Source organism: Tigriopus californicus, chromosome 6 (genome assembly GCF_007210705.1).
Source record: "Tigriopus californicus strain San Diego chromosome 6, Tcal_SD_v2.1, whole genome shotgun sequence".
In the NCBI taxonomy this organism is placed as follows: Eukaryota; Metazoa; Arthropoda; class Copepoda; order Harpacticoida; family Harpacticidae; genus Tigriopus; species Tigriopus californicus.
This window is the reverse complement of record NC_081445.1, coordinates 9,023,026-9,034,228: the sequence shown is the minus strand read 5'-3', so window position 1 is coordinate 9,034,228 and position 11,203 is coordinate 9,023,026. Positions and strand designations below refer to the sequence as shown.

At 37.5% G+C, this 11,203-nt stretch overlaps 1 protein-coding gene and 1 long non-coding RNA gene across 2 annotated transcripts in view; both read right to left on the bottom strand.

The window, feature by feature from the left end:
• Window positions 1–1,210, bottom strand: part of LOC131882540 (uncharacterized) — a 3,180-nt gene extending 1,970 nt beyond the window's left edge. Inside the window, exons 1-2 of the long non-coding RNA XR_009373494.1 lie at window positions 1,007–1,210; window positions 823–940 (exon numbers count right to left, since the gene is read on the bottom strand). This is a non-coding gene — a long non-coding RNA (uncharacterized LOC131882540). The remainder of the gene's footprint in view (window positions 1–822; window positions 941–1,006) is intronic.
• Window positions 1,211–5,003: 3,793 nt separating this feature from the next.
• LOC131882537 (uncharacterized) lies at window positions 5,004–6,425 on the bottom strand. The gene is made up of 5 exons (XM_059229713.1): window positions 6,264–6,425; window positions 5,777–5,999; window positions 5,474–5,710; window positions 5,291–5,406; window positions 5,004–5,224 (listed from the first exon to the last, which is right to left on the bottom strand). Exons 1-5 carry the CDS (start codon window positions 6,354–6,356, stop codon window positions 5,081–5,083), a joined length of 813 nt encoding a protein of 270 aa, XP_059085696.1. The 5' UTR covers window positions 6,357–6,425; the 3' UTR covers window positions 5,004–5,080.
• Between the last annotated feature and the right edge of the window lie 4,778 nt (window positions 6,426–11,203).

Sequence of the window (11,203 nt, the reverse complement as noted above, 5' to 3'; positions counted from 1 at the left end):
AAATCAAGAAAGCTGATTGTTTGTTATGTATTTTTTCATCTTTTCGTGAAAGATTGAAAATAGTCAACAATTTTCCTGACCATTTTTTCTCTTTTTGCTTTTTGTTGCCTTAGTTGACTTTACCTGTATGGCTTGTTTTTTCGCTTTTTGCACAGCTTTTCAAGATTGTATTTCTTCAGCTTTCACTATCAAATGGTACATGGCCAAAATATCAAGCAGAAGGTTTGCGAACTCAATCTGTATATTTATGTTTAAGCACCAACCCATTGCAATGGTGCTAGGAGTGCCATTGAAAATTCACCAAGACACAAGATTTTTTTGTTCAAAGCAAATACATAGGGCTGCTTTCATGGATTAGCTGACTTAACTCTCTTTCATAATTTTGATGCTGATTGTGTTTAAGATATTAAACAACGAAAAATATTTGCAGTGTCTTAGCATTTTGTGCCCTTTCTCTTGCAATTTGTTGTCAATTTGAATTGCACTTTTTGAATAACCCTATTTTTTTTTATAAATTTTCGGATTGTCCACCGATACAGAGGATGAAATCCCCGGTAAGAAATTGAAAACAAAGAATGATTGGCCCATGAGATAGTGGACAAAGTCAAGCACGGTAGAATATCTGATCTTGCAATGAATTAGAATTGGCAGATCGAGCTAGTCCTTGAACATAAGGCTGGTCTGGAATGGTGTTTAAAAATTGTCTCGAGAACCAACTGCGCCAAGAAACGTACCAGAGGTTTTGAGGTGTAAACATCTAACACTACTGTAAAAGTCATTGAGAGTCAAAGGACCAGCGAACAAATGGCATAGTGCCCCAACCGTCATATTCGGGAGACACCCAATTCCAATAAAGACAATCAGGTGTTTGTTGACAAAGCCATTGGCAATCCTGAACGGTTTGGGCCAAGTCAGGCGAGTCCAGGTTCAGGGTGGGACCCTGGAAACAAAAGATGTTTGAACTTGTCCCCTTTGATTCTAAGTGGATGTGAAGAAGTGTGCTTACCGCAAAAAGACAACCTTCAAAAAAACATTGGCGATCTTGGGCTACGGCGATGTGGATGAGGATCGCGATCAAAAAGAGAATCTTGGTTGACCCCATGATGAATAGAAACTGTGATGATAGTCAGGTACGTATGTCGAAATCAATTAAAAATCTATCGCTAAAGATATTCGCGTTTGAGCAACTTGAATATACCAATTATGATTGTTCCGTCATTAACTGTGTTTTTGTAGAAGTACAACTGATAATCCCTGCGTTTATCAAACAGACAATGTACTAACAAGAAACGTTTTATTGACTTGCACCTTGACATCAATGAAGAGCAAAATATTTACAGTTACAGCGCACATATATACTTCAGACATTGGTAAGAATTTTCACTTGAATGCATTTTCAAATCTTACCAATAGCATTTGTCTTGAATTAAAATCGAAACGTTATACTTTATATAAAATGAAATGGTCCTTGACAAAAACAAGATTTATCTCATCAATTGAAAAGCTTTGTAAAAAGTGATTCAGGAGAATATTTTCTACTTTTGAGAATCTCAATCTTAAGAAATTTCAATGTTTAGTAATGTTTAAATGTTCGGAAGAGTAATGACCACACTTTTTGTAAAAGAATCAGTTACCTATAGTTATTTCCATGTAAAAACACAACACTAAATTATTCTCAATTTCGAGATTTCCATCGCAAGACAAACATAGCCAAAGTCTCAATGCATGATGCTATTTACTCGGATTGTTTAACCATACAAAATCAGCCTGGGTCTTATTATCATGCCACAGGAAGGTTTTGGATGCATTCATTTCGCATTCTCATTGAACTTTGGAATGAAAAAAAAATGGTAAAAGTCTATGAGTTGAGCAGAGGCCAGACTTATCCTTGAATTAAATAGATTTGATTCTAATTAAGACTAATGGTAGCATTTCCATGGAGCCAAGACTTCCACAATGAGAACTGAAACTCGAGCTACAATGTTACCTTTATTTTTTGGAAAAAATGGCCTATCAACTTGTGGAACATAATCATAGCAATACCCCAAAAATGATGTCAAATTTATATTTTTTAACGAACGACTTTTCAAGAACCTGGCTGTTTGAATAGTAGATGGTGAGAGCTTTGGAAATAGACGACACCATCTTCAAAGCGTCTAAAAAGTTGTATTTGTGGCAGGAACCATTTGGTTAAGGTCGAGGGATCCCTTAGTGGCATGGATGATGTTAAGTTGGGTATTCTCCAAGGCTCCATAACTGGACCTCTCCTTTTCATCATCTTCATTGCTCCGCTTCGAATGCTTAGTATTACTGCCTTTATCTCTACTTATGCATACAATACGGCGATAGTTGGTGGCAGGATAGGCCAAGACTTCACTAGCCTTCCAAAGGGCTAATATTGAATTTACCCTTGGGTCGCCAACAGTATCATGGCCTTGGACAGAATGAAACTCCACTCCATTGGGTTGAGGTTATTAACCTCTTCACTTGTAAATGATCAAGGTAAATGAGGCAGGTCTCGACCGAGAACGCTTTTGGTGTAGTCCTCCAAGATAATTGAAACTTCGATGAGCATATTCAGTTGAAGGTAGGCAAAGCTTATCTGTACAAGTTGATTTTCAGCTACATCTTGATTATGCTTCGTCTTTTTTAGCTCTGCTCGTTCAGTAGTGTTCAATGGTTGTGAGCCTGTAAATGACAAGTTGTTTATTGTCTTGAGAGCAAGGTATTTACGTAGGGAAATAGATGGATAATTAAGAGTAATGATTGAAGGGGGAGAGCGGATAATTTTAGATTAGACAAGAACATAACAAGTAGATTTGGAGAAGGTCGAGGAGGGCCAAAGCTGTTTTAACATGAACGTTGAAGGTATAGGGCATGTCAAGTGAAGGAAATTCAATGAAAATTGTGGTCCGGCACCCTGATTTTGGGCATTTCGGGGAGGGAGAACTAAGACAAACATCACAGTCAACTCGCACCGTCCACTTATTGAATTTTCAATAATCGAGTGATTTTGAGTGAGTTGTGTTACTAAACCCAACAAAATGAACATATTTGGTGTAATTCGGTGAACGCATTATCAAATTGGCTCAACAACATAATGCTATTTGCTTAGACAAGCATGTAAAATGGACTAAATGTCAAAATCCAATGCATGTACATAGCGGTTTGACTGAGCATGGTGTCTTTGATTTTACTCCATGGAATAATGTCGGTTATTCATGAACGCATTCACTTGACAAGCCATGTGAGAGAGCCCTCATATTGAGAGAGGCAAGAGAGGTTGGGTTTGCATGGTATTCAAAGAAGGTATGAAAGGTATCTGAGACTGATAATGCACGTTTTCAGTAGCATCAATGAGCTTTGTCCAAACCCAGTATTTAGGGTCAATTCTAGTGACCGTAGAGGCTTAATGTGTCTTTTGAGAGCACCTTCTAACCCTCAAGAATCCGGGCTAGTTCAAACAAAAATGTTTACCCCTCTTCTTTTTCGGGCTCTTTTATTGTACAATTAGCTTCCCTCAAATATTCGTACACTGTGGCATGAAAGTAATAGCCGGTCGCGGTTTCACATTTCATATCATGATCAATGAGAGATTTATTCAAAGTTTTCAGTAGCTCGTGTAGCACCCTTGCTTCTCGATCACTTTTTGGATGATGGCTTACTCCTTATTAGGTTTTCTAGTTAAATTGTCTTAAAGGTAGACCATACTTTCTTTAGCTGCTTTCTTAGGACAGGGGGAGTTTGGCAAGCTCTTGCCTCAAAATGAGCCACAAATTTTTCAATCGGATTGAGGTTTGGGGAGTTACCAGGCCATTCTCCCTTCGTCCAATAGGGTAAAAAATTTGCATCGAGTCATTCGTAATTGGCTCGCGTGCAATGGGGTGGAGCAAAGTCTTGCATGAATATTGCCCTTGACATGGCTTACAACATTTTCGTCTTGGTGACAGGGCCTCCCTGGGTTTTCGAGAACATTTCCCAGACCATAACCTTTGGCGGATGTCTCACGGAAGTGGTAGGACACAATCCTCAATTTTGACCATTGTTCAGATTCCTAGACATCAATCATATTCAATAATCCATTGTTTTCATAATTGATTGGCAGAGTACTCACAAGGGTCTTGATTTGAAAAGGGCTTTTACAAGTTGTTTAGGACTTAGGTGTCTTGCACTTTTGCCAAGAGTGTTACCATCAAGCTTCAGTCAAAAGCACATGAGGAGCAATAGAGGGAAATTCGTACCCAGAAATTAGTTTCGTGTCACCGTGTAGGGAGTATGCCTGGGTTGATCCTGTATTAGAATTTAAGTTAGACTTGGACAACATTTTGACCAAATTTCGTGATCAAACCAACGTTCAAGGGCTAGGCAAATCTGCGAACTCTAATTCGTGGCTATTAGACTATTCATTGAAAGCTGATATATGACTCTTTTCTCTTGAAATGCAGGGAAATTGAACTATTCCCAATAGCAGTAAGGAAGTTGGAAAAAGACTGTGATTACAGCACATGTATAAAATGTCAAACTGAAGCCTTGTTTGCACAAAACAGGTGATATTTTATTTCAGCACCAATCCATTGCTTTGGTCTGTAGCAAACTCATTCAAAACTCAACATAACAAAAGTTTTTCTTGTTCAAAGCAAATATAAAGGGTAGGTTTGGTAGCTTAATATATTTCACTAACCTCTTGCCAATAGCTCGGACGACAGTTAGATTAAGAAAAATACCTTCCACAATAATAAAGTAGAAAAACGTGCTAATGTTTAAAAAAGTAACTAGAGTGAAACATTTCTGCAATGCTTTGCATGTTGTGCCCTTTCTGTTTCATTTTCAATAGCTCTTTTTGTCAATATGAATTGTTCTTTTCAAAAAACCTTTGTGATAAGTAGGGGGCGGAGAGACATTTCTTTAGGTTAAATTAACTTTCCGAAATCGCTTAACTAACTTTGATAAGGAAAGCTAATATTGGTTTCTATGTTACTAGCTTTGCTTCTATTGATAAAAGCTTTTGCAGGTCGAATGGTACTTTATTAACGAGGTTTCTTTTCACTCTTTTGAACATGAATATGATTCCATAGCAACCTCAATGCCCACATGAGCAGACCACATTGCCATTCTGCATTCCAACGTCAATCCATCCATAGTCACACCCAACAGAGCAACAATACAGGATTCCATCTTGTTCATGGGTGATGGCACAGCTTTCACAAATAGTTCCATAACTACACTGCAACACAAAACATAGAGAAATCAAGTCACTGAACTTCCTTGCTCATAAACTAAACCTTCTTACAGATTCCGCATTAGGAGGTTGCGTAGGTCCCCCGTTTTGACAGGTTGCGGCCATACCCCAGTCGTTGTCCCATTCCTCAAAACCAGTTGACCAGTATTCCCACTCAGGGGTCAAGTCTATTGTACAAAAATTAAATGAACCAACAACGTGACCTCACAATTATTAGAAAGAATGTGCTTTTACCCTCGGGACATTGTGAGTCTCCCCGGTTCAAGATCCCACCCAAATCCTGGCCCACAGTCTCCCCCACCATCCAAATTCCTTGGGACTCTAGGTAATACATGAACTGATCGCCTCCAACCTGTTGGTACACAAATCGACCACTTGCTGTGTCCAAGTATTTCTTGTAATATCCCAAACGTTGGCCTTGGTAGAAATCTCCCATGCCGCTGGTGTCCAGAAGGATCTCTTCACAACACTCTGATTGGAGAGGAAGGAACGTCAAAATACTTATTAAATAAGAAATACCCAAGGAATCATGCTTACCACTGGCAGAGTCACAAATCTTAGGCCCGGATACCACACCCTTGGAGGGCACCAATTCCGGGGCGTCACTCTTGAGCCAACAACTTCTGACATAATTGTAATTGACTGTATATTCAGGGCCCACCCAAGACCAATAGTTGCAGGCCGAAGAGGATTGACAAAGACTCTGGCATTCTCCAGCAGAGTTGACCATAGTACTTAAACCATCATTGACATTGCTGCTCTAAAAAAATTGGTATTTTCATATCAGTTTAGAGTCATAGGTATAATCTAAGTGGGAAAAATTGCTAGACCATATTGCAGGTGCGCAACAGCAAGGTCAACTCTAAACGATATGTTTTCACATTCCATTTCCCCCCATGCAAAGAAGTTGTTAGGCATTTAAATTCTGATCAATTAATCTGTTGCCACAATTCACACAAATTAAAATGCAGTATGATATTTGAGTTGGACGGTACTTCTCTTGTAGGGCCTTAGTGAAACTCACTGCGAAGTCGGTATCGAAGACGAAACAACTATCGCATCTGACAGTAGCCAAAACCACGAAAATGCTCGAGAGCTGAATCCAAACTTTAAACATTTTGAAGACTGAACGTTGTATCAAGTTTCTCAACCCACTTAAGTATCGATCATTTAAACGCTGCGATAAGCCTCGTACTCCATTTTTTGTCTAAATAAGTGCATAAGACAAATATGAGTTAATTATATTGAACTGTCTTAGATTAAACGAACAAAAACTGCACTTTTGAGAGCCCAATTGAGACTTAAGAAAAGGTTATAGGAAACGTTTTTGAAATTAGTTTTTTAGATAGAACTATATCTTAAAAAATGTTTTAAATAGGCAACAGCCAAAGTTATTTACGTGCCATGCTTTAAATCTGCGAATCTTCAGTAATCCCTGGCGTACAGAGCAATTTGAAAATCTTGTATAACACTAATTTTAGTGTCTCCATCAACTGGATGAAAAGAAAACACTAGGAGTGTCATCACTAGGGGTCGAAAAGATATTTTTTAAGGGTAAATGTAGTTTTAAAATATTTTGGCCATTTTGGGGCAAAAAAAACTTTTCCACAAATTTTAACCATAAATCGACCTAAAACCGATTTTTTGAGAAAATTAAAGGGTTCGGATCATGTTTAGGTGAAATTTAGGAGAAATACTAGATGGAATAAAATTCAGGGTTACTTTGGCCGTGTCTGACAGTTTTTGTCCGATCTCAAAGATTTTTTGACATTGAATACCCACTTTATTAAGAGGAACTGTTGAATGCATACAGTAGTGCCATAAGCGATGGAAAAAATCGAGATTGATCGAATTTCTGCCACTTTCTGCCACAAGTGGCTGAAAATGGCAGAAAGTAGCAGAAAGTGGCAAAAATGGCAGAAATTGCTGGAAGGTGGTCAAAAATGGCCGCCGGTGTTTAGAATGGCCGATTTTGATTCTAAAAGATGTCAAAGACAGAAAGGATCATATGGATTGGATAAGTTTTTCAAGTGTCCTTTGCTACAAAGCATATTGATATAGCATTGGCTGAAATGCAAAATGTTCCGTCACTATTAATATTTAAACTGTTTGATGGTTGATTGAATTGATAACAGTATCCATAGACCCCTTGCAGTATCCAAGGCCTAGCCTCAGCACCTACACTTTTTTTCACACTCATCAAAACGGTTATTGAATACGATATAACTTATTTAAATGTGATTGTCGTCATTTTGACTCTAAAAAGTTTAGGTCAAATGGCATCCCTGACTCCAATGGATTGCGGTGGCAAAATTCAAACTCGATCACACACCAATGACGTTTAGTGGTTGTATCTCATATTCGATGCAAAATACCCATCCCAACGTGTCAAAACTACATACAGGTAGGCTTAGAAATTAACGGAAGTCATCGTAAGTACCACTTTTGGCCATTTTCTGCCATTTTCTGCCATTTTTTGCCATTTATTTTGGACCAATTTCTGCCATTTTCTGCCACCAATTTCTGCCAGGTGGTAGAAAATGGCTTTTAATAATTTCTTTAAAAAAGTACTAGAAATAAAATAAACAACACTAAGCTGAGTTCCCTTGTGAGGTTTTAGGTTGTGGTACTTGCTGTTGCTTTTGTTTTTGTTTAATTAAACAAGTGATACGGGATACGTGCTAAAACATATATATTCAGACGTTTAACGAGATAAAATAAGAGATTACGACAATGGCTGCCTTCCACATACTGAGGTTCAAGTCTGGTTTCCCTTCGACGTCAGGGTGACTCCTGCTCGGGAATCGATATCGCAGGGTGACCCAGGGAGAGATATCAGAGACAGTGTTACACAAGCTATTAATAGAGTAAAAAAGGCCAAAATTCCTTGTCTAGACCCCAGTGCCTTACATGCCTTCAAGAAAATAATTTAATGAATCTTCAAACCGTATGCAAATGCCTGGGTACATGGTCGCGTTCACCCTGAGGATGTGACTTTTCTTGTATTTGGCACTGCTATTTAATTTCAGGTTGCTAAAATTGAAAACGAAATTACAGTAAAAATTACGATCGATCATTTGAGATTTACAAACTCCTTGTTAAGGATGTCCATTTTAGTTTAACGTTGGCAAATCTGAACTTGAACATTGGCTTACTGCTTGTCCCAGATACTTCAGCTAAACTATGATATTGCAATTGGGTATTGTTTGGACTTGATTCAATTGAAATGTTGATTAATTTCAATCATTTTACCTTAACCCCAGTAATTACAGGCCGATTTCTCTCACTTCGAATATTGCAAAGGTGTTTGAGAAGATCATAAAGTTCAAACTTGTTGAATTTCTTGATATTCATGAAGTCCTTCCTCCTAGCCAGCATGGGTTCCGAGCACATTTTAGCATGGTTACCCAACTGATTGAACATATTGAGCGGGTTATTGAGGGACTAGAGAGTCATGAATCNTTATATCTGAGTACAGGCAAATTTTTCAAGGACTTTCATGTGCGCGTAAAATTGGTTGTATCAGTCTACACCATTCTTTACAAAAAAGCATTATTCCATATTTGTGGCACTTTGGTCCAAAACCTAAGAGTCAAGTGAGGCAAAACGTTAGATTACAGAGCGTCGACTTTTGACACAAGCGCATCTTGTAGCTCTGTCATAACATAGTACAGAAAACTAATGTTACAAGGATAAAAGCTAGGGAATTATAAACTCGAATCAAATCGTACTTCTGCTTTCTATAATAATTCACAAACAAAGCCATTTTAAGTTTTCCATTTAGTCCCTTGAAATCACTGACACCTCTCTCTTTCAAACCACTTAGGTCATATACAGACAATGCCTTGTCTCAGGTACAATTCCCTCCCTCACAAAAAAGGAGAGGGAGCCAATCCAAACAGTTTAAAGTAAGCCTTTGTCCAACATCCATTGGCAAAGGTGCTTTCAACAATCTCTTTTTTTTTTGATTTGACTCTTATTTCTACTTTACTTTAGCAACATTTGACACAGGAAGACTTAAAAAAGTACTTGAAATGAAATATACAACACTAAGCTGAGTTCAGGCACTTCTTGTTGCTTTTGTTTTTGTTTAATTAAACAAGCGATAAATAGAGTAAAAAAGGCCAAAATTCCTTGTCTAGACCCCAGTGCCTTACATGCCTTCAGGAAATTAATTTAATGGAACTTCAAACATTTTGCACATGCGTGGGTACATGATCGAGTTCACCCTGAGGATATGGCTTTTCTTATATTCGGCACTGCTATTTAATTTCAGGTTGCTAAAATTGAAAACGAAATTACATTTAAATTATGAACTATTATATGAGATTTACAAACTCCTTGTCAAGGATGTCCATTTTAGTTTACCGTTGTCAAATCTGAACTTGAATATTGGCTTACTGCTAGTCCCAGATACTTCAGCTAAACTATGATATTGCAATTGGGTATTGCTTGGATTTGATTCAATTGGAATGTTGATTAAATTCCATCATATTACCTAAACCTTTTAGTGATTAAACCACACCACAATCAGTAACTTTCAATAACTGTCATAATCATGAAGCTACGATTATTTTAACTTCATTATATGTTTCAGCTAAACTATGATATTGCAATTGGGTATTGCTTGGATTTGATTCAATTGGAATGTTGATTAAATTCCATCATATTACCAAAACCTTTTAGTGATTAAACCACACCACAATCAATAACTTTCCATAACTGTCATAATCATGAAGCTACGATAATTCTAACTTAACTATAATATGTTTCAGTACTTGGACCAAATTTTGACCAAATCATCACCAAAAGTGTACAGTTTAATGATAGCAAATTTGCATGAAAAAAATCGACCAAATTTGGACAAAAATTTGCAAATAAACTTTTCAAAACATAGGCACCAACACGTTCTGAAGGTTGTAAGGCCTGCTTTTGCCTTCCTTATCAAGCAACACATAGATGAAAAGGAAAATTATATCACAATATCTTCCAGCATTGGGATTTGAACCTGTTATCCCTAGCGTGCAGATCTTGCCTTGTCCATGCTTATTCTTAGACTGATCAACATTTTGCACATTGTTAACATTTTGGGGAAAACATAAATATCAGTTCATTACCTAAGACACAATAATGCCAGAGCGTAGAAATGTATTGCAAAACAATTTTGTTAAGAAAATTAAGTTTTTAAGTTGCAAAAAAGTAATGGTAAGTCAATTTTTCCAAAACTAACCATTCACCTCATGACCATTTACCCCAAAAATCATGAGAACACATCAAGATGTGCCTGATTTTTAAAGGAGGAAGTTCACTACCCAAACAAAACTAAAATTTGAAATTGAGTATCTTAAAAAGTTGTAAAGATAAAAGAGCTATTTCAGATTGATGGAAAACATAAGCAGGTGGTTGGTAATTTATTTCATACCTGTGTGTACTTTTTTCAAAAATACTTCTTATTTTAGCCAACCATAGCCAACCAAAGTTGGATTTTTCGATTTTTTCAAAATCACCAAATTTCAAGGTTCTTTTTACCGTAAATCGCCAATCACCAGGCGCAAAATTTTGTCCCAAAATTACTTGTAAAATCACCAGTCTGGTGATAAATCACCACATCTGGTAGCACTGTTCAACAAGCTCCTCAAGGGATATCTGTGCGTGCCCCAATAGGCACCTTTAAGCTACAGCTGACTGATGACGTCATCTTCAAAAGCAAAGGTAAACAAATCTCTTGGGCGGTCACTTTTCCAGCGCTACTAGGACTATTGAACACATGTAGCCTTCATTCCTCCAAAATTTCAATGAACAATGTCGCCAAAGCCAGGTAGTCCTTACTGTTTAGTGGTTTTGGGCCATCATGATCAAAACTCCAAAGAATAATCCACAATGGAATCTATGGATTGAAGCTGTTCTGCCATTACACTCAACGTTCAAGAATTCTGGAAGGATGGATGAATCGCATCCACGGGA

Bases quoted from the DNA above. Each gene is read 5' to 3' on its own strand.
- LOC131882537 (XM_059229713.1), bottom strand. From the start codon at position 6,356: ATGTTTAAAGTTTGGATTCAGCTCTCGAGCATTTTCGTGGTTTTGGCT. The intron at 5,407-5,473 runs GTAAAAGCACAT...TTTGTACAATAG, and splicing joins AGACTCACAATGTCCCGAGG to ACTTGACCCCTGAGTGGGAA. The intron at 5,225-5,290 runs GTAAGAAGGTTT...TTTGTGTTGCAG, and splicing joins AACCTCCTAATGCGGAATCT to TGTAGTTATGGAACTATTTG.